The following is a 20,212-nucleotide window of genomic DNA, read 5'->3' on the forward strand; positions in this document are numbered from 1 at the left end:
TGTTAAATAGTGCTGCCTGTTTTAAAGGCAGAGAACACTAAGCTTTAAGTGGCCTGGATTTGTAATTATGTGCTCAAGATAATCCATGTATTTTTTTACAAAAACTGAAATCAACAATGTTCTAAACTGATTATTGACTTCATTTTTTTCAACATGGCAGATGAAAAAAGAGTGAATAGTGGAAAAGCCCAGAAAAAACTGTAATAAAACACTGAGTTTCTGGAATTTATTTAGGACATCAGTAAAATATAAAATTATCTATTAAAATTAGCAACCAGATTTCTATCCCATCTCTTGGCTGTCAAAAATTACCAAATAGATTTTATACTGCAATATACTGCATCAAACTCTTTTAGACGTGTATAGTTTTCAATATAAAAGAAAAAAAGTTAAATGCAGTGATTGTACATAAATTTACATATTGGATATTTAAAATACTAAAGTAAAAGTACAGAAAACCTCTTTCCAAGATATGTTATAGGTTTGATCTCACTAGACATTTTTAAAAATCAGTAATACCTTACAATAATTTCTTTTAGCAGGGAACAGTGATCCATCTACATGACCCATTTGGACAATATTTTAGGGGAACTTTGTTGAAAACTACAGTTTGCAGATAAAGTAATATTGTCCTGTGTTGAGAAGGGATTTGTTGGAACTCTTGTTCTAGCAAAGAGCAGAAGGTCTCCATTGAAAGTTGGGCCTTGAAAGTAGACTGCAATCTAGTCAGCCAGTCAGAGCAACATCTGCCTTGACTCCATTTCAGTGAAGCTCGAGATTTTTTCTCAAAAGATATCTGGATAAAAGAATGGAAGCAATTGGTTTCTTTAGGATAGAGTGGTGATGTGTTGAGCCTGATCCAGCTCCCACTGAATTCAGCAAGTTCATGCCTTAAATGGAGGAAATATTTTATTTTGACCTATTTGTATGAGAGCTATTGGGTAGATCAGTAAAGGTTTCAGATACTCCCAACTGCTCACTTTTCATGAGTACTACATTTATGTCATAGCTAGAAACTAATGCCAACTCATTTGATCTTCCCTGACTGCAGCTGCTGCTGAAGATAAGGCAGATTTTATTCCCTTAACCAGCTGAACAGGGGGGAAAGGGGCATTTCCAGAAGGCAAAGGGAAATGCAGCTTTTGTCTGTCCACCTTAGGCCCAGTGATCCCTGGCTAATTTGGCTCAGTTTGTCTCAGGCAGGAGCTCACTGTCAGTAAATGCAAAAACCCCACCTGTATGCATATGTAAATAAGCCTTAAATATTTTCTTTCATTTATCTTTTTGCTGCTGCTTATGGTAAAATGTAGAAGGGAAACATAACTGTTAATGTTGTGCATGAGCTCAGATGGATTAACTTTTCACATCTGAGGATTTCGGTGTAACTTCTTTCTAGGCCCCAAATGAAAACGAATGGTTTAGTCCGACGTTAGTCCCCATCACAGAATCACCAGACCTTTTAGTAACATTTGAAAGCATTCTTTGATTGAGAGACCCAGGATCTCTGTAGCTGAATTGCAGCAGGGCACAAATGAGGCATGTTGGCAGCCCTAATATCTACACAGCTCTGTGTAGATATTAGGGCTGATCCAAAAAAATTTCACCAAAGCTGTTTTTCACAGAAAATTTATTTTTTAACTAAATTAAATTTTCTGTGAAAAGTGTCCGCTTTCCACACCAAAAAAAAATCCGTTTTAACATGTGAAAGCCAAAACCCAAAATATTTTGGCAGAAAACAGAAATATTTTGATTCTGAAATATTTTGATTCACAGTGCTGCATGAGAATTGTACTTCTGGCGCCTCATGCTCCAGTTTTTTTCTATGGGTCAGGGTCACTGGATGAATTTAATCTCCCATGATACACTGCCTCCCATCACCAAGAACTGAGACCATGGTGCATTATGTGGAAAGATGTTGTTTGACCAGGGAGCTGGGCACACAGAGGAGAATGGGAATATGAGGCACCCAAACTACAACTCCCGTGAGGCAGGACTGGAATATTTCAGTTTGTGGCTGAAAACTTGACATTTTCTTTCAGGGCGAGGATTCCATTTTCTGACAAGCTCTAGTAAATGTGTTTACCCATACTATGCTTGGATCTGTCCAGCATGAATAATTATTCACTTCTGGGAGGACCAAATATACTCATGATAACAGAAAATATTGTATAACCCAGAGTTTTTGTTATAGACAATTTGTCAGGAACGGGTACAGGTTTAGCAGGAGAAATGGGTCAGTACTACTCCCCTTCCTCCCCCTGCCCCCCCGCCCCTTAGAAGAAGGAAAGCAATTAATAAAAATGTTACAAAAATGGGAGCTGGCTGGCTGACTGAAGACTACCATTGTATGTTGGTAACACTAGGTTGTTGCTGGTGCTGAACTTGAATGCAGGAGCCTGGGCTGCTTTCCCAGCTCTGCCAATGACTTGTTGTGAGCCTTTGGGCCTTAATCTCTCTCTCAGATTCTGCAGCTGTAAAATGGGATGATAATTAAGGCTATGATTCTGTCACGGAGGTCACGGATTCCATGACTTTCCGGGATCTCCGTGACTACTTCTGGGGCAGGGCTGGAGCAGCTGTCAGCCCCAGGGCTGCTGAAGCAGTGGCTGTCAGAACAGCTGGCCAGCAGCCATCCCCGGGGGCCGCCAAAACAGCAGCTGGGGTTGGGTCAGCCCCCCTGGGGCTGGAGCAGCAGCCGTCAGCCCCTGCCACAGGAGCAGCAGCGGGAGCAGCTGCAAGCCCCGGCTGTACTTTGTTTGTCCCCCCTCAGCCCTCCCCAGGGTATTTTTACTAAAAGTCAGGGACAGGTCGTGGGCATCTATGAATTTTTATTCATTGCCCATGACCTGTCTGTGTCTTTTACTAAAAATACCCTTGACAGACTCTTAGCCTTAATGATAATGCTTATCCACCTTGTCAAACTGCCTTGAGATAAATGGATGAAATGTGCTGTCCAAGTACTAAGTATTAGTATTTATTAAGTGGGAGAAAATAGAAGACTTGGAGATCTCACTGCTGATTATGGAGGTATCTGATTTAGCTTTCTACACTAACCACCAAATAGTCTGTCAGATTTTTATTCATGTGTATGAATACCGTTTGCTAGGTTAGACATCACATCTTTTAAAAAAATTAAAAAATACTTAAAAGTGTATGGGGGGAGACTATCTCATAGATGAATTTTGTTGTAAGATATGAGCATGGTTTCTGGTTTTTTGCCCATAGGCTTTCATGCAGCCCCACTTGCTGGGAAACGAGTTCACACATTTAGAGTTTCCAAGGAGGGTGCAGCGTAAGGAAGTTGGGAAGAGGATGCTCTACAGGGACTTTAACATGACTGGCTGGTAAGAACATGCCGTTTCTGAGCACTGAAAGAGGAAAAAATATCATGCTTGCATTCTTGATTAGCATAAATCTGTCTACATCAAAACAGAAGTGTGCGTGTGTGTGTTGAGAGGGGATCTTTTTAGAAAACAAAATCTTAAATAAATCATAGATTATTGTTCTCAGTTATGACCTTTGCTCATTCTTGGTGTGAGAAATTATAGTGAGGCAAGACCCTCAAAGGACATATCATGAGGCTCTTTCATGTGTTTGAAATCATTCTTTTATTTAAATATTGTCGTCTCTGGTTCAACATAAATTCATTTTCTTTAACATGCTTGAGGATCTCTTTAATAATGTGCCACTGAAATGCTTGTAGGGTAGATACCCCATTACTTTCAAAAGGACTTGAACAAGGTCCCTCACAAGAAGCTACTAAAAAAGGTAAGTAGTCATTGGGTGAGGGGCAAAGTATTAAAAACTGGCTAGGAGAAGGGAAACAAAGAAGAGGAATAAATGGTCAAATTTCTTTTTGGCAAAGGGTTAACAGCAGGGTGACTCAAGATTCTGTAACAGTTATCGCATTGTTTAATATATTTATCAATTCTGTGGTAAGGGAAATGAGCAATGAGGTAGTGAGATTTGCAGATAACACAGTCATTTAGGTTAGTCAGGAGCAGAGAATAATGGGAGGAAGTTCAGAGACCTAAACAAGCTGGGTGAATGGGCAACACAATGGCAAATGAAATTCAGTGTCGATAAATGAAAAGTAATCCACGCAGGAGGGAAAAATGTCAACTACCCAAACACCTTATGGGGTTCTAAATTAACTGTATCAACTCAGGCAAAACCTGGGCATCATTGTGAACTGCTCAATGGAGCTCTGCAGCTGTGGTCAAAATGGCAAATGATGTCAGGACGAATAAGGAATGGAATGGTGAATAATACAGATAATATTATAATGCCAGCATATAATATGTGAAGCACTGGTCATCCCAGCTAAAAAAGAACTTTTGCAGAATTGGAGGTGTTTCTTGTTGCCCTTCCTTAATGATCAAAGGCACGGAACAACATTCATATGAGGAGACTGGGGGGATGGTATTTTTAAATAGCTTAAAAAAGGAGATGAATAAGAGGGGACACGATAAAAATATCAAATAATGAATAGTATAGAAAAGATATATCAGAAGGTTCTGTTCCCCTGTCCCATGACATAAGATTAGCTACTAAGGATTAAGAGGTTTCCTGTATCTTCCTCTGAAACATCTGGCATTGACCCCTGTTGGAGACAGGAATTGCCACATTAGATCAGATCTGTGGTCCATCTAATCCAGTCCTATGTTCCCATTAACGCTGGCGTGTAAACTCTGTCAGCTCTCATGTACTCATTTTTTTGATGTTCTCTTTGTCTAAGGGTAAGTCCAGACTTGAATTTTTAGTCATGTTTTAACGTGGTTATAAATTTCAGCATAGGTAGAATACAGGTAGCTGTTGCTAGGCTAGGTATCCTGGAACAAACATTTGCATAGTGTTTACACTACAGTTTACAATCCTGTTAGTTAACATGTCTTAAACCATGACTAAATATTCACCTCTGACTGACAGCTGAAGAACAAGGGCGCGGAAAGAGCCACAAAAATGCAAGTGGAAGATGATGCCACATCATCTTCCCTCTAGTCCCGGAATTTATAAATGTGAGCAAAGAAGGGGGACCACTTTTGTACTGATGTCGTTGGTCAGCAGTTGAGTATCTTGTAGCAATTTTCTCAGACTAAGTCCAGTGCTGGCATATCAGCGGTCTCTCTTTCTCTACTTCAGAGCTGAAAACAATCCAATGGTCAAGGGACTGCTGTGTCCTTGTGAAGCTTAGCTGATCAGATAAGGGTGCCATTTCAGTTTTAAATGTGCTTGGTCAAGGAAGTTGTGCTTCCCACTACCTGTGTGTTCTTGTGTAATAATCTTCTAGGCAGGAGTCTTCTGTTTAGCTCATAAAACAGGCCCCTGAGTTAAACATGTGGAATCCTTTTAATGGCTAAAAATATGGTTAAGATGTTAGATTTCTAACATACCTACAGGCTCAGTGATTGTTATTTCATGATGATGATTTCTCTCCTCAGGTTGCTTACTTCTCCCTTTCCCTCCTTGAGTTAGGGTAGCTATTATAAAGTTTAAACCAGTATATATTTCCTTACTTTCTCCAGAAGACTCACTAAAGCCTGGTGTACTAAGCCACAGCCAAACTAGACCTCTTCATGCCAAATTTGAAGAGAAAGAGGGGCCAGGGGAGGGATTAATTAATTGGCAAGATCTTTGATCAATGAACCTCCCGCATAAGTGAGTAGATGTGTGGGTGGTTTTTGAAAGAGAAACACACTCTCTCACTTAATTATTGAATACAAAGAAAACTAACAAAGTCCAGTGGTGTAAAACATAACCCCCAGGCTTTCCCTTGGAAAAGGAACTGTGCTTGATTTTAAAATTCAGGGCGTTTTTTCAGTGTTTTCTATTAGAAGCTATAAGATTTTTTTTTTTCCTTCTACTGTGCTCTGGAGCTTTTCAGAGGCTCAACAATAGATTGGCTTGGCCAGCTTGTTTGGATTACAAAAGGTTATTGTCTCTGGGACTGTCATAATGCAGTTGGACTTCTTTTTTCTTTTTTCCCTGTGAAGTTTCCACGTTGGCTTTGTTTCAGCAGCTCACAGTGGTAGCAGAGCTGCCAAATTTCCTCATAGCATAAGGACAGCCACCGATCCAGCAATGTGCACTGCCTCACACTAGTCTAAGGCTGCCTGTAATTGCTTTGAGACCAACCCTTTCTCTTCTCCCCCAATCCTTACCCCTTCCCCATCCCAACCTTGTCTCCTTTCTCTAGCTCGTGTGTTCAGATTTTGTGCCAAAAATTCCACTATAGCCTTTAGGTGGGAGCTTAATGCAAGTCACCCCCCTCGGCGTTGTGTTGAGCAGCCATCACAGGATATGTACTATAGCTGGCAATGTATCTTAAGAGCTCTGTCTCCTGCTGAACATGCCTCTGAGCTATCTCAAGCTGCAATTTTCTGGCAGACGTCCGTATTACTAAATTGAAAGAACAGTTTCTCACAGCTGGATCTGTGGTACTGGGTTCCCAGGCCTATGGCTGGTAAAGTTAAACCTTGTCATGAAGATGGCATGTTTGGTATCTTTCCACATGTCCTGCTGGGCTGTCCATGAGACAATAGATACACCAGTGATGTTTCTTCACCTGTGGCCATAAAGTCTAGCAGCTGCCAACGTTCCATTTCCTGGCAGCTTGTGAGGTTTCGGAATTTATTTTCAATCTGTATGGGAACAAAACCTGAACCTTTGGAACGTTTTCACGAAAACAGAATTGTGTTGAAATGGCTGGTTTGAGACTGAAACCTGAGCTTTTTGTGTCAGAAAGATTTTTTGTGTCAGAAGTGACCAGAACCTTGAACAAAAAATCCTTCCTGGTGAAAATGTAGTCAAAACCAGTATGTCTCCGCAAAATATTTTGGCTTTGATGAAATTGCATTTTATTGAAAAGTTTCCAACCAGCTGTAGTCCCAACTACATGTAAGGGATTAAAAACTAGGAATAAAGCAAATAGAAGTCATAAGCAGAATCTGAGCATTCTGTGTACCTAATGGTACAGCTGTTCCCAGATCTGCTCTGTCTGTGAGGTTTTGTGGTTGTTGTATATGATTAGCTGCCAATGGTCATCACGTTTTGGGGAGGGATCCCTGCGTGCGACTTATTCCAAACCAAAAAGGCTGGTATCCTAGGACTAGCGCTAAACAAAACCCATTTTACTCTAGGGTCAATATTGTCCCCCTCCTGGAATGCTGCCAACCTATTTAGTGCTCTCTCTTTTCTTTCTAACAGGGAAGATCTTTCAGCCTCGGATCATCTGATAAAATGAGTTTAAAGCAAAGTTGTTTTTTTAATTTTGTTTAAGATGAATGACCTTTGCTTTTATTGTGCAGGCTGCATTGGCGTCTGCAACTCAGACTCCAGCTCTCAAAAATAAGGGCTCATTAATCACTTAACAGGGACCCAGAATCCCACACAAAGAGCTAATTGTGCATGTTTTGTTTGGGAACACGCAAGTTGATTTGAACAAATATTGTCAAGGTGGATGCTGTACTATTTTTTATTGCTCTGTTCAATGTCCTCCGACAGCACATTCAGGTAGCCTGCCAGAGAAGTGGATAAGCAGATTGAGAAATGCCACAGAGTGCTTTATGAATCCGACACCGGCGCTGCACCCCCGTTTAATATAAATTGATTTATTGAATCAAGCACAGAAGCCTTGTTACAGAAACCTCAGGCTTTATCGTCTAGAGAACCACCTAATAAAACAGCCCCAACTGACACTCCTCATTAGCTTTCCTCGGATCCCAAGGCAGTATTTAAAGTGGCAGTGTCCCTCTTTTAGGCCTGAATTTATCTGCTGGTCAATGCCTGTGGGTCTAATTAACTTAACATTATTAGTCTTATTCAGATAAGCTGCATTTCCTAACAGCTTGACTCCAAGTTGTAAAGCATAATTGGAAGTCTGCAAATCCTGCATCTTCGCCCGCTTGATTACACCTTTTAGCCAAATTCATGTAATTTACAATAAAAAGTTCATATTTTTTTATTAGTATTTTATGGGCTTTTTTGTCTAATGGAACCCTCCGTGCTTCCTCTGTTGAAATTCTGACTGTATTGCTGTGCTTAGACCTCAGTCTCATATCCTTTGTAGAACTGCCAGGGAGAGATCAAATTTTAATTTCATAATTACTTCACAAGAAAGCAGCCTTTTCCTGGTCGTGCCTGGTATTAATTTCCTCCCAGCAACTTACATTTTTATAATTTAATGATTATGGCAACCTTGGCAGCTTTAGGCCTTTCTAGAGAACAGGGGGGTAGGATGTTATTTTTGCAGCAGGAACTGTAATCTAGAGCTACTAGCAAACAGAGCAAGAGGGAGAAAACGGCAAGGCAAATTAGCCACTTGCAAAGCTCCTGTAACGGGAGAGGGACTGGAGAATGGTTCTTTCACATGCGTAGATGAGGCAGCTCATTGCCTGGTTGTCTGGAGCACAGCTCTGTAATGATAAATGGTTGTTTGCAATGTGCATGTTCTGCATCTTTTCAAGATTTGCAGCTCTAACTGCAGGAACAGTGGGGGATGAGACCTGACCTGCTGTGTACAGCACATCTCCTGACGGTGATGAATGACTCTGCTTTCCCCAAGTGCACACATGCCGCAGGAACTGAGCCAGTGTCTTTGGGGCAGGATAAAACAAAGACAAAACAGAAAAGTAATAGTCTTCGCTGCACCAAAAGGAGAAAAGAAGAGTTGCGAGATGCCATAGCAGTTCCCCACAGTTTGTGCAACAAACCCCCTCTCTGCTGGGTTCTCTGTAAAAATGGATTTTACGTCCTCGAATATATTTTTAGTGTGAAAATCTTTTCTTTGGTTTGGAAAAAGAAAAGGAGTACTTGTGGCACCTTAGAGACTAACCAATTTATTTGAGCATGAGCTGTCGTGAGCTACAGCTCACTTCATCAGATGCATACCGTGGAAACTGCAGAAGACATTATATACACAGAGACCATGAAACAATACCTCCTCCCACCCCACTCTCCTGCTGGTAATAGCTTATCTAAAGTGATCATCAAGTTGGGCCATTTCCAGCACAAATCCAGATTTTCTCACCCTCCGCCACCTCCCCCCTCTCCCCCACACACAAACTCACTCTCCTGCTGGTAATAGCAGCAGGTAATAGCAGGAGAGTGAGTTTGGGGGGGGGGTGGAGGGTGAGAAAACCTGGATTTCTGCTGGAAATGGCCCAACTTGATGATCACTTTAGATAAGCTATTACCAGCAGGAGAGTGGGGTGGGAGGAGGTATTGTTTCATGGTCTCTGTGTATATAATGTCTTCTGCAGTTTCCACGGTATGCATCTGATGAAGTGAGCTGTAGCTCACGAAAGCTCATGCTCAAATAAATTGGTTAGTCTCTAAGGTGCCACAAGTACTCCTTTTCTTTTTGCGAATACAGACTAACACGGCTGTTACTCTGAAACCTATCTTGGGTTTGGGTTGCTTATTTCTGCCATCTTCCCCTCCCTCACAACCACTACTCCATTGTACAAGCTTTTTGAATACTTTTTGCTCCTCTTTAGCACCTTCCAGGTTAGGTTTTCAGTTTACTTGTACACACCTATTCAACCTCATGACATGAAGATGACAGATGAGAAAACTGAGGCATCAGGTGATTATAGCTAACGTTTTCAAAGGCTGCTTAAAGTCAGACACCTGTATCCATATATAGGGTCTTAACCAAGGCTCTAGTCCAGAAAAAGCAAATAAGCATGTGCTTAAATTTAAGCACATATTTAAATACTTTTCTGGATCAGGGTCTGAGTTGCCTGATTTTCAGAGATTGTGTTCCTTAACCACACTAAACTACCATTCCTCTCCTTTGAAGGCATGATAATAAGTGGCTAATTATTCTGGTTCCATGACAGTAATCAAATATACTATATAGAGAACCAGTTCCTGTAAATTAATGATTTGAACACCCTTTATTCAAAAAATTAGTTCCAACCTTTGTTCCCCTTCTATCCAGAGACAGGTAAATAAGGGATCATTTCTAGTCAGTTTCCTGCATATGTTGCTCAAGGATTAAAACCCCACTTGTATCTGTATGAGCTGGGAATGTTGGTTAGGGAGAAGTAGAGTGGGGGTATTGAGAACAGCTTGTATTCTCAAACCTGTCTGGCTTTGTCTCTCAAACCTGTCTTGAAGGGATGCCCCTAGCCTTGTTATCACTTCAAACAGAACAAGTCTGAAACTGCTGTCCTTCCTTTTTGCTTAACATAAGTGGCTCGTGAAGTTACGTGTGGAGCTGTATCCCCTTGAAACCATGCCACGGGCCATTAACTGTTTCCACTGGGTTGTTTTCTCAGGTCTGTACTGGATATCTCATTGGAGGGACTCAGCAGCGCAAGTAGGCGATGCGGTCTGGTATGCTGTACCAGCAAGATATTTATAGCCGATACGGCGTACCAGAAAGGCACAGGCGGAGCAGAATGTGGGGAAGGCAGCCCCACATTGGCAGCTCCTCCTGCACAGCTGTAGCACCGCCAGCCCTTCCATGCAGGGTCTCCTTTGTCTGTACAGCAGCCCTGCCGGAGGACAGGGCTGGGGGCGGTACAGCAGCACTGGAGGAGCTGCCGATCTGGGGCCACCTGGTGGCCCCACGTTCTGCTCCTTTCCCTGCTGCGGTTCCCAGGAGAGCTGCATCTCTCTGGGGTCTGTACAGCAGCCCCACCGGAGGACAGGGCTGGGGGAGTGGGGCTGGGGACAGTAGAGCCATGCCGGAGGAGCTGCCAGCGTTTTGCTCCTTTCCCCGTTGCGGTTCCAAAGACTCCGGCACAGCTACGGTGACCAGACAGCAAGTGCAAAAAATTGGGATGGGGTGGGGGGTAATAGGTGCCTATATAAGAAAAAGCTCCCCAAATTGGGACTGTCCCTATAAAATCAGGACATCTGGTCACCCTCAGCACAGCAAGAGGAGGACAGACACCCTACCCCCCCCACCCCAGGTAAGGGGAGTGGGTCGTGGCGAGGGGACGAAAAAAGCTTGGGGGCCCCGGACTGGGGACAGAATGGGAAGGAGTCACTTGAGGGGGTCACATACACCCCGTTAGCTATTCCTCCTCCCACCCCCGTACCAGTAAGAAATTGATTCCACTTGCACCACTGGAGGAACTTGCAATGGGCTCTGGCAACTTTGTAGTCAGTCTCAGTAGAAAAGGAAAGAATGGAATGGACATGAAGTCTGAACTACCCCCTCATCCGCAGAGCTGATCCTTCCCAGAGTAGGGCTGAGGTCTGTTAGCAGAACTGCGAGGGATAGTTTGCGTTATCAGTTCCCATCTGTTCATGCCCAAGGATGTCAATTCAACCCTTTTCACAGGCGATAAATTCACTCAATTTTCTTTTAAAATGAGTATATTTAAACAAAGTTGATTTAAAGTACCACATACTTTTTCATGTTTTATAAAGCCAATTTAAAAATTGTGTGTGTAGAAAACTAACAGATGAGACAAAACTCTGGCAGTTTAATCCATATTTAGGCACTAACAGTTGTGGGGTTTTTTCAAATTTCAGTGCCAATCAGTTCCCATTGACATAAGTAGGATTCATTGAGCACTCAGGAATCTTGAAAACCAGGCAGGCTCCTAAGTATGAACTTTGGCTCCTAACTTTAGGTTCCTATTTTTCAAAATCTGGGTCTTTATGCCTAAAAGAGAGGATGTGGACATTCATAAATTTTTAGAGGATTTTAACTATTTAAAGAATGCTCTGTGGTAGCTGCTGTCATTATCAGTGCATGGGACGTTTGTTCCAGAGATTGCCCTGTGCTGAACGTTTAGCAGTGTCCTCCTAATTTTCTGCAGTGTGCTTAGACCAGATTCCACTTAACATATGAGTAACATCATCTAGATCCTGGTTGCTTCTAGTTTTGGCACTTCTTTTAGTTCCTGACGCAATTTGGCTCTGTTTTCCAAAATGTTGGTACTGAATCCAAATGTAGCTTTGTGGGTGGTGTGTATGCTAGGCCTTTACTGAGTATTTCTGGACTGCTACAGTCTTTCATAATTACTTTCTAAAAATGAAAAAAAAGAAAAAAGAAAAGACGAAACCAAGTAAAAAATACAGCTTTATCCATCTGAGTACATGCTACCCTTCTCTCTTTACTTTTTCCCCTTTTAAACCCAGTTTTATGTGATGGAGGCATTGACAGGATTTAAGGAGGCTCAGCGCGGTAAGCAGTATCACAACCTTGCTTTTACTACTACTTTTGTCATGCTCTTGTGGCCATTGTTTCTTTCTGAGACATTGGTCAGGAAAATAAGGAGAAAATTGAAGGGCTGTGTCATGCACTTCATATCTGATACAAAATTGGCTACAGAGCTTGCTTATATACACCAGGTGTGTTCATCATAAGATCTTTTAGTGCTCTGCTAGGTGTGGCTGATGTTCATTTGGATGAGGTAAATATTGTGCCACCTGAAAAGTATAATACAGTTCAGCATTCCGTTACATTTCCCCTCGTAAGTGCTACATTTCTGCCATTTACAATATTTACACTATCATGCTGTCTTTGAGGTTGAGCACATATCCGTCTGTCATGTGTCTCTGAATCATACTTGTTTTCTAATTATATGAGCCAAACGTGTAATAACTTGGTCATTTGGCTGTCCATTAGTTGCAGCGACTGGCTGTAGTCAGTTTGGAAACTTTGTGTCATCATTGTCTTGTTCTGCATCTGCCATCTGCAGAGTTTGTTCTGTTTGTTCTTCTTTCTGAAGAACGAACTGTAGAGGTCAACGGTTTCTGATGTACTCTCCACTGTCAATCTCCATTACATATGATCTGGGTGCTGAATTCTTTTTCTTTACAACAGTTCGAGTTGTCTGTCCTTTTTCTCCATCCAGTTTGACATTAACAGTCACCAGGTTCTAGACCTGGCAGTTCTCTGAGTGACATCTGTTGTAAAAGTGTACATAAGGTTTTTTTTTTAGCCTTTTAATCCGATTTGGCTACTTTCTTCATGTCCGGCCACTTTGGAAACAGGTTCTTTTCCAAAGTTGGAACAGTAGTTCTGAATTATCTTCCCATCAGGAGTTGTGCTTGACTGTATCCTATAACTGCTATGTGTTGATCTGTAACTCAGAAGAGCAAGTAATGGATCTTTCTGCTGTAAGACTTTCTTGGGTGTTTGTACAGCTCTCTCCGCCTCTCCATTCGCTTGTGGCTAATGTGAGCTGCTAACAATATGATCAAAGTCATATTTCATTTGGAATGACTTAAATTCTGCTGCAGTGAGTTATGATCCATTGTCCATCACTAATTGTTCTGGAATACTAATGTGAGCAAAAGCACACTTCAGTTTCTCAATAACATTGTGACATGCTATGTCTTTCAAGTAAATTATTTCTATATACCTGGAAAAATAGTCCACTATGACCAGGTAAGGATGTCTTCTGAATTTGCATAAATCTGCAACTAGTCTCTTTCAAGGTCTGTCTGGTAGAAGTGTTTGTACACTATATGGTTCAGTATTGTCTCTTAAGTTGATTTGTACTGGATCTCCTTTCAGAAGTCCAATATCATCAAATCCTCTGCCAAGTTCTTCCACCTTTCTCCATAGGCCCATTGTGACTGGCATGCTGTGGCAGAGAAGGTTGCTCATCTTTGATCACATGCTTTCTGAAAGCATTGCTTTTGTCTTTGTAATTTGTTTCTGTGGTGAACTGGCCCATGCGGTTCAGAATACCTCCAGGGCTAGTCAGAGCTGTGTCAGATGACTACAGTTCTGGAAGGCGCTGATGGTGATTGTAAGTACCTTCTGAGATGACTGTGACATCAGCTCCTGAATCAATTTTAAAGTCAATAGTCTTGCCATGAATATTCAATTTAAGTGATAGATCCCAGAAACAATGGCTCTTGATTGTCTGTAATACCAGTCAATTCCCTGACTGCTTTGGTGAGGCAAACAGCTGCAAAATATCCATATTTCATGCATTTATTATACTCTCTCTGCCTGGACATGCATCATCTCTTGGAATATGACTTTTTTCCACACCTTGTGCATGTAGGGAAGTTCTCTCTCCTCGCCTCAGGGGTTTTATGATGATGATTTTTAATGTGTAACTGCCTTTTTACAATTTCTAAGCTAGTTTCAGGTTTTTTAAGTTTGTCTGATTTCTCTAGGTTTTGCTGTTTCACCAGTTCAGAGTGTTTTGCTATTTGAATAGCTGTTACTAGGGTTAAATCTGTCTTCAATTGTAGCTTCTGGGAAGGGTTTTTATCTGCTAATCCAATAGCCAGCCTGTCTTTGATATTTTTATGTTTTGCATTCCCAAAATCACAGTTTTCAGCCAACGGGTGCAGAGCTCTTACAAAACATTCAACATTTTCCCCTGGTTCTTCAATTCGCTGGTGAAAACATACTCTTTCCTAAACCACATTTCTCTGGGGTATAAAGTATGTATCAACATAGCCTGAACCCTTTCATAGACACCTTTGTGACTGTCTTCAGTAAATTGGGGATTGGCCCTGCTTTGAGCAGGGGGTTGGACTAGATGACCTCCTGAGGTCCCTTCCAACCCGGATATTCCATGATGCTATGATTTAAAGAGATGCTCTGCTTGCTTCCCCATAGCATAAATTAAAGAAGCTGAAGTTCTCTGAGGCATTGAAGAGTGGCATGTTGATGAGGTCCCACAACCTTCATTGCCATTGGCGCCGACTCCATGGTGCTCCCAGGCTGGAACACCCACAGGGAAAAAGAGTGGGTGCTCAGCACCCACTAGTCCCTTGCCGATCAGCTGTTTGGTGGCTATCCTGAAGGACCTAGGTTCCCCAGGACTGGGTTCCTCCTGCCCTAGAACCAGATGAACACATGCGCACACACAAACAGAGCAAGTCTAAGCGGACCGGGTCAATACGCACTTTCAAGCTGTCACCCTTATATGCCCCTGGTCTCAATAGGCTGGGCCAAGCAGCACTTTCAGCTGTCCCCTTATGTGCCACAGGTTTAACACGTCCCTATCCCCACTTTCCCATCACAATTGTACTGGTAGTAACCCACTTGATGAGCAAACCCCACATGATTATGGGCACTGCAGGGGTCTTTAGCTTAGGTAAAAGAAACGTTGCTGCAGAGTGAATGTAAAAGTAAAACACAAAAGAGTAAAGTTCACAGGGAGAGAGAAGCAACCAGCTTAGCCATAAATTTATTTATTGAATAATAGTGATAACTACACAAGGAGGGCTAAACAAACATAATAGCTACAGGATTAAAGGTTAATACCTGAGATAGAAAAGAAAACAGCCGGGGGTGGAATCTCACCCACTCCATGAGGCTTGAACTGTTCGGGGTTCCCAGGTGATGATGGTAGCTCAGGGTCCTGAGTGCTGGAGACTGGCAGAGCCCCCAACACAATCAGTCAGGAGATTGAGTCCCAGTGGAATTGATGCAGAGTTTGGATCCATGCATCAGAACACTTACTTGGCATAGGTTGGGGTTTTTGTAGAGAAAATACAATGGTTCAAGGGAGAATACTAGATTTGTTTATGGGTAAACTGATGACTCAAGAGTTTTCCTTTAGGCTAGACAATAGGAGCTGATCACTCTTGGCTATGAGTGTGGTTTTTTTCCAGGCAGCTCACAATGCAACTAGGTTGCTTCAGTATTTTGGATATCAATCAAGGGTTTATTACTAGAATTGGTCTGATAACTGCTGAGCTGGGTGTGTGCAGGCGAAGGTTCATTAACATCTGGAGAAGAAATCCATGATGCAGTGCTTCCCTGCTTTTCTGGTCCCAGAGGTCAGTGTGGTTCTCTGTTCTCCATTCTGTATGCAAATAGATATGTCTCTCTGTCCCATCTTTCATGCAGATGAGGCTAGGGGAGTTGTCTCTGTTCTTCATTCTGTATGCTAATGGAAATGTCTTAATCTTGTCACCCTTGTCAGGAGGGGTCTAGGTGCGTCTCCCAATGCCCTTCACTGCTCTCTGCAAGCCTTTTCTCTTATCGGTTTTGGTTCAAGCAGAGACTGGTGGTGGGGGTGTCTTTCATGAGTCAGACAGGCTAGATACTGCACCCTGGTTCCCCAAGAACACAGAGCTGACTGGTATTACCAGAATGTAATATGGAATCACATAACATCCTGGTTACTTAGGGTCAGATTGTTGCTGGCCATTATGCAGCCATGCTGGGAAATGAAACCTCCCCAGTCCTCTATGGGGCTTGCTTTGGGCTCCTCCCTGCATTTTGGGTTTAATTGGCAGGGGGAAATGTGCTCCAGAGCAGATGGGGAGTGAGTGGAGCTGTCGCAACCATTCCCTTCAATATATCAGCCAAGTTGGGAGAAGGGGAGCCTTTTCAGGGCTACAGTTAGTTACTTTCTACTGGAAACAAAATAGAGAGCAAACGAGGAATTTGTGACTCTTAAAACCTTGCACCAGTTACCTAAGTTAAAGGTTCTCACCCTGTAGCTTTTTAACTGGGAATCAGGAAGCTACCACTGTTTCCCTGTCAGCTCTGCTCAGACACAGTAGGAGAACTGAGCCCACCTTGTACAGTAGTGATAGGTGTTATAAGTCCTTCCCTGGGCTGCTCCTGGGCAGCCCACCTACATACAGCTCCATATGCAGGGTTTAGAGGCGGGTCTCATGCTAGCCCTAAGTTTGCACATGAGATGATCTATGCCTCTTTTCCTTTCAAACTCTGGATCTGATCTGCTTGCATCCTCCATAGAAAACCCCAGGAAGACATCTCTCAGATGCTTTCTCAACAGTACACTGCTGCTGTGCGCTTCAGCTCAGTGGCCCGATGTGCTCTCCTCATTGAGATGTTCCCCATGTATTAACACTGTTCCTCCCGCTCTACAGCATCCCCCTTCATTCACTCCTGTAGAAAGACACCCTCCCCCCTGGGCTGTCCCATCATGTAGACTCATGACTCCTGTTCTTCAACAGATTCTCCTAGTGTCTCATCTTGTTTTTTTCTGCTGCACAGCTCACGTTGTTCTTTCCATAAGAAACTAGCTTTGCTTTTGAATTGAATCAGTGCACTGTTTACTTGGTGTGTCTAATAGAAAAATCTTTCTTTCAGTTTATTTAGGATGAGTGTGATGAGTTGGATCACAGAAACCCTCTTGGGGTTGCCAACTGATGTGTCAAGACTACTTCTGCCCCTGCCTTCCTTGCCAGCTTAGGACTCCAGAACCCTGCCTGGCTGGGCCAGACATGCTTGCCGGTCACAAACACAGACCCAGGTCTGAACCACATCCCACAAACTGCAAGCTTAACTGAGAGCAGCTTACAGAAGTGTTCCTATCTTTAACACTCAGATGCCCAACTCCCAATGGGGTCCTGTAAAGGTTCCTCCCCCACTCTGAACTCTAGGGTACAGATGTGGGGACCTGCATGAAAAACCTCCTAAGCTTATCTTTCCCAGCTTAGGTCAAAACTTCCCCAAGGTACAAAATATTACACCCGTTATCCTTGGACTGGCCGCTACCACCACCAAACTAATACTGGTTACTGGGGAAGAGCTGTTTGGATGCGTCCTTCCCCCCAAAATACTTCCCAAAACCTTGCACCCCACTTCCTGGACAAGGTTTGGTAAAAAGCCTCACCAATTTGCCTAGGTGACTACAGACCCAGACCCTTGGATCTTAAGAACAATGAACAATCCTCCCAACACTTGCACCCCCCCTTTCCTGGGAAATGTTGGATAAAAAGCCTCACCAATTTGCATAGGTGACCACAGACCCAAACCCTTGGATCTGAGAACAATGAAAAAGCATTCAGTGTTTTACAAGAAGACTTTTAATAAAAAATAGAAGTAAATAGAAATAAAGAAATCCCCCCCTGTAAAATCAGGATGGTAGATATCTTACAGGGTAATTAGATTCAAAAACATAGAGAACCCCTCTAGGCAAAACCTTAAGTTACAAAAAAGATACACAGACAGAAATAGTTATTCTATTCAGCACAATTCTTTTCTCAGCCATTTAAAGAAATCATAATCTAACACATACCTAGCTAGATTACTTACTAAAAGTTCTAAGACTCCATTCCTGGTCTATCCCCGGCAAAGACCCAGCATACAGACAGACACAGACCCTTTGTTTCTCTCCCTCCTCCCAGCTTTTGAAAGTATCTTGTCTCCTCATTGGTCATTTTGGTCAGGTGCCAGCGAGGTTACCTTTAGCTTCTTAACCCTTTACAGGTGAGAGGAGCTTTCCCCTGGCCAGGAGGGATTTCAAAGGGGTTTACCCTTCCCTTTATATTTATGACACGCCCCCCAAATCTCAGCTAGGGTGAAACACTGGCTGGGATTTCTTCCTGGAGCTCTAGGAAAAACAGAGTTAATAAGACACATGCATCTCTAAATATACTACCAAGTACATAAAGACTAACAATATTTTCCACATCTCAAGGACGATTTTAACCAGTTGATTCTGGGAAACTTTCACGGGAGAGTGCATCAGCCACTTTGTTAGAAGCTCCTGAGATGTGTTGGATGTCGAAATCAAAATCTTGGAGAGTTAAACTCCACCGAAGAAGTTTTTTGTTAGTTTCCTTGACGGTGTGAAGCCACTTCAGTGCAGCATGGTCGGTTTGCAGGTGGAAACGCTGTCCCCAAACATATGGGCGTAGCTTTTCCAGAGCATAGACAATGGCGTAACATTCTTTTTCAGTGACTGACCAGTTGCTTTCCCTCTCAGACAGTTTTTTGCTGAGAAACACTACAGGGTGCAATTCTTGATCAGGTCCTTTCTGCATTAAAACTGCTCCCACACCACGCTCGGACACATCTGTGGTTACTAGGAACGGTTTGTCAAAGTCTGGGGCCCTTAGTACAGGGTCAGACATGAGTGTCGCTTTAAGCTTGTTAAAGGCCTTCTGACACTTTCCGGTCCACTGAACAGCATTTGGCTGTTTCTTTTTGGTTAGGTCTGTCAGTGGGGCAGCGATTTGGCTGTAGTGCGGTACAAATCGTCTGTAATAACCGGCCAAGCCTAAGAAGGATTGAACCTGTTTCTTTGACTTTGGGACAGGCCACTTTTGGATAGCATCCACTTTGGCCTGTAGGGGGCTGATAGTTCCTTGACCCACCTGGTGTCCAAGGTAAGTCACTCTGTTTAGGCCTATTTGACACTTCTTAGCCTTAACAGTCCTGCCTCCCTTATGCGCTCAAGGACTTTTTGTAGATGTTCCAGGTGGTCTGCCCAGGAATCCGAAAATATGGCCACGTCATCAAGGTAGGCGACTGCATATTCTCCTAATCCCGCTAGGAGACCATCTACAAGTCTTTGGAAAGTGGCGGGTGCATTTCGCAGCCCGAAAGGGAGTACATTAAATTCATACAGCCCGAGATGTGTGATGAAGGCTGACCTTTCCTTGGCAGATTCATCTAGCGGTACCTGCCAGTACCCCTTGGTTAAGTCCAAGGTAGAGATGAACTGGGCCCGTCCCAGTTTCTCTAATAGTTCATCTGTGCGTGGCATTGGATAGTTGTCTGGGCGAGTTACAGCATTTAGCTTACAGTAGTCCACGCAAAAATGTATTTCCCCATCTGGTTTGGGAACTAGAACCACTGGAGATGCCCATGCACTTTCAGAGGGGCGGATTACACCCATCTGTAACATATCCTGGATCTCCCGTTCTATAGCAGTTTTAGCTTGAGGAGACACCCGGTAAGGTTGGACCCTAATTGGGTGAGCATTACCTGTGTCAATGGAGTGGTATGCCCGTTCAGTCAGTCCTGGGGTGGCTGAGAACGTTGGCACGTAGCTAGTGCACAGCTCCTGGATCTGCTGTCGCTGCATACGCCCAAGGGTCATGGAGAGGTTCACCTCTTCCACACCACCAGCACATTTCCCTTCGTAGTAAACACCTTCAGGCCACTCAGCGTCGTCTCCTCCCTGGGCTGTAAACTGACAAACCTTTAATTCTCTGGAATAAAAGGGCTTTAGAGAATTAATATGGTACACCTTAGGCTTTCGGTTGGAGGTGGGGAATGCTATGAGATAATTAACAGCTCCCAGGCGCTCCTGGACCATGAATGGCCCTTCCCACGATGCTTCCATTTTATGGGCCTGGAGCGCCTTTAAGACCATGACCTGGTCTCCTACTTTGAAGGAACGCTCTCTGGCATGTTTATCATACCAGGCTTTTTGCTCTTTTTGAGCATCCTGTAAGTTTTCTCTAGCAAGGGCTAAAGAGGTTCGGAGGGTGTTTTGTAGGTTGGTTACAAAGTCCAGAATGTTAGTTCCTGGAGAAGGTGTAAATCCCTCCCATTGCTGCT

General features: G+C 43.1%; 1 protein-coding gene across 3 annotated transcripts in view; it reads left to right on the top strand.

Moving 5' to 3' along the window:
- The window catches only part of PPM1H (protein phosphatase, Mg2+/Mn2+ dependent 1H), a 226,801-nt gene that overhangs the window by 168,923 nt on the left and 37,666 nt on the right, over positions 1 to 20,212 (top strand). For 2 of the 3 annotated variants that reach the window (XM_073327913.1, XM_073327915.1), the window contains one exon: positions 3,226 to 3,344. The exons of the other annotated variant lie outside the window; for it this stretch is intronic. In XM_073327913.1, coding sequence (XP_073184014.1) covers positions 3,226 to 3,344 — 119 coding nt within the window. The remainder of the gene's footprint in view (positions 1 to 3,225; positions 3,345 to 20,212) is intronic. 3 annotated transcript variants of the gene reach the window in all.

This window comes from Lepidochelys kempii, chromosome 1 (assembly GCF_965140265.1).
Source record: "Lepidochelys kempii isolate rLepKem1 chromosome 1, rLepKem1.hap2, whole genome shotgun sequence".
NCBI lineage: Eukaryota > Metazoa > Chordata > Testudines > Cheloniidae > Lepidochelys > Lepidochelys kempii.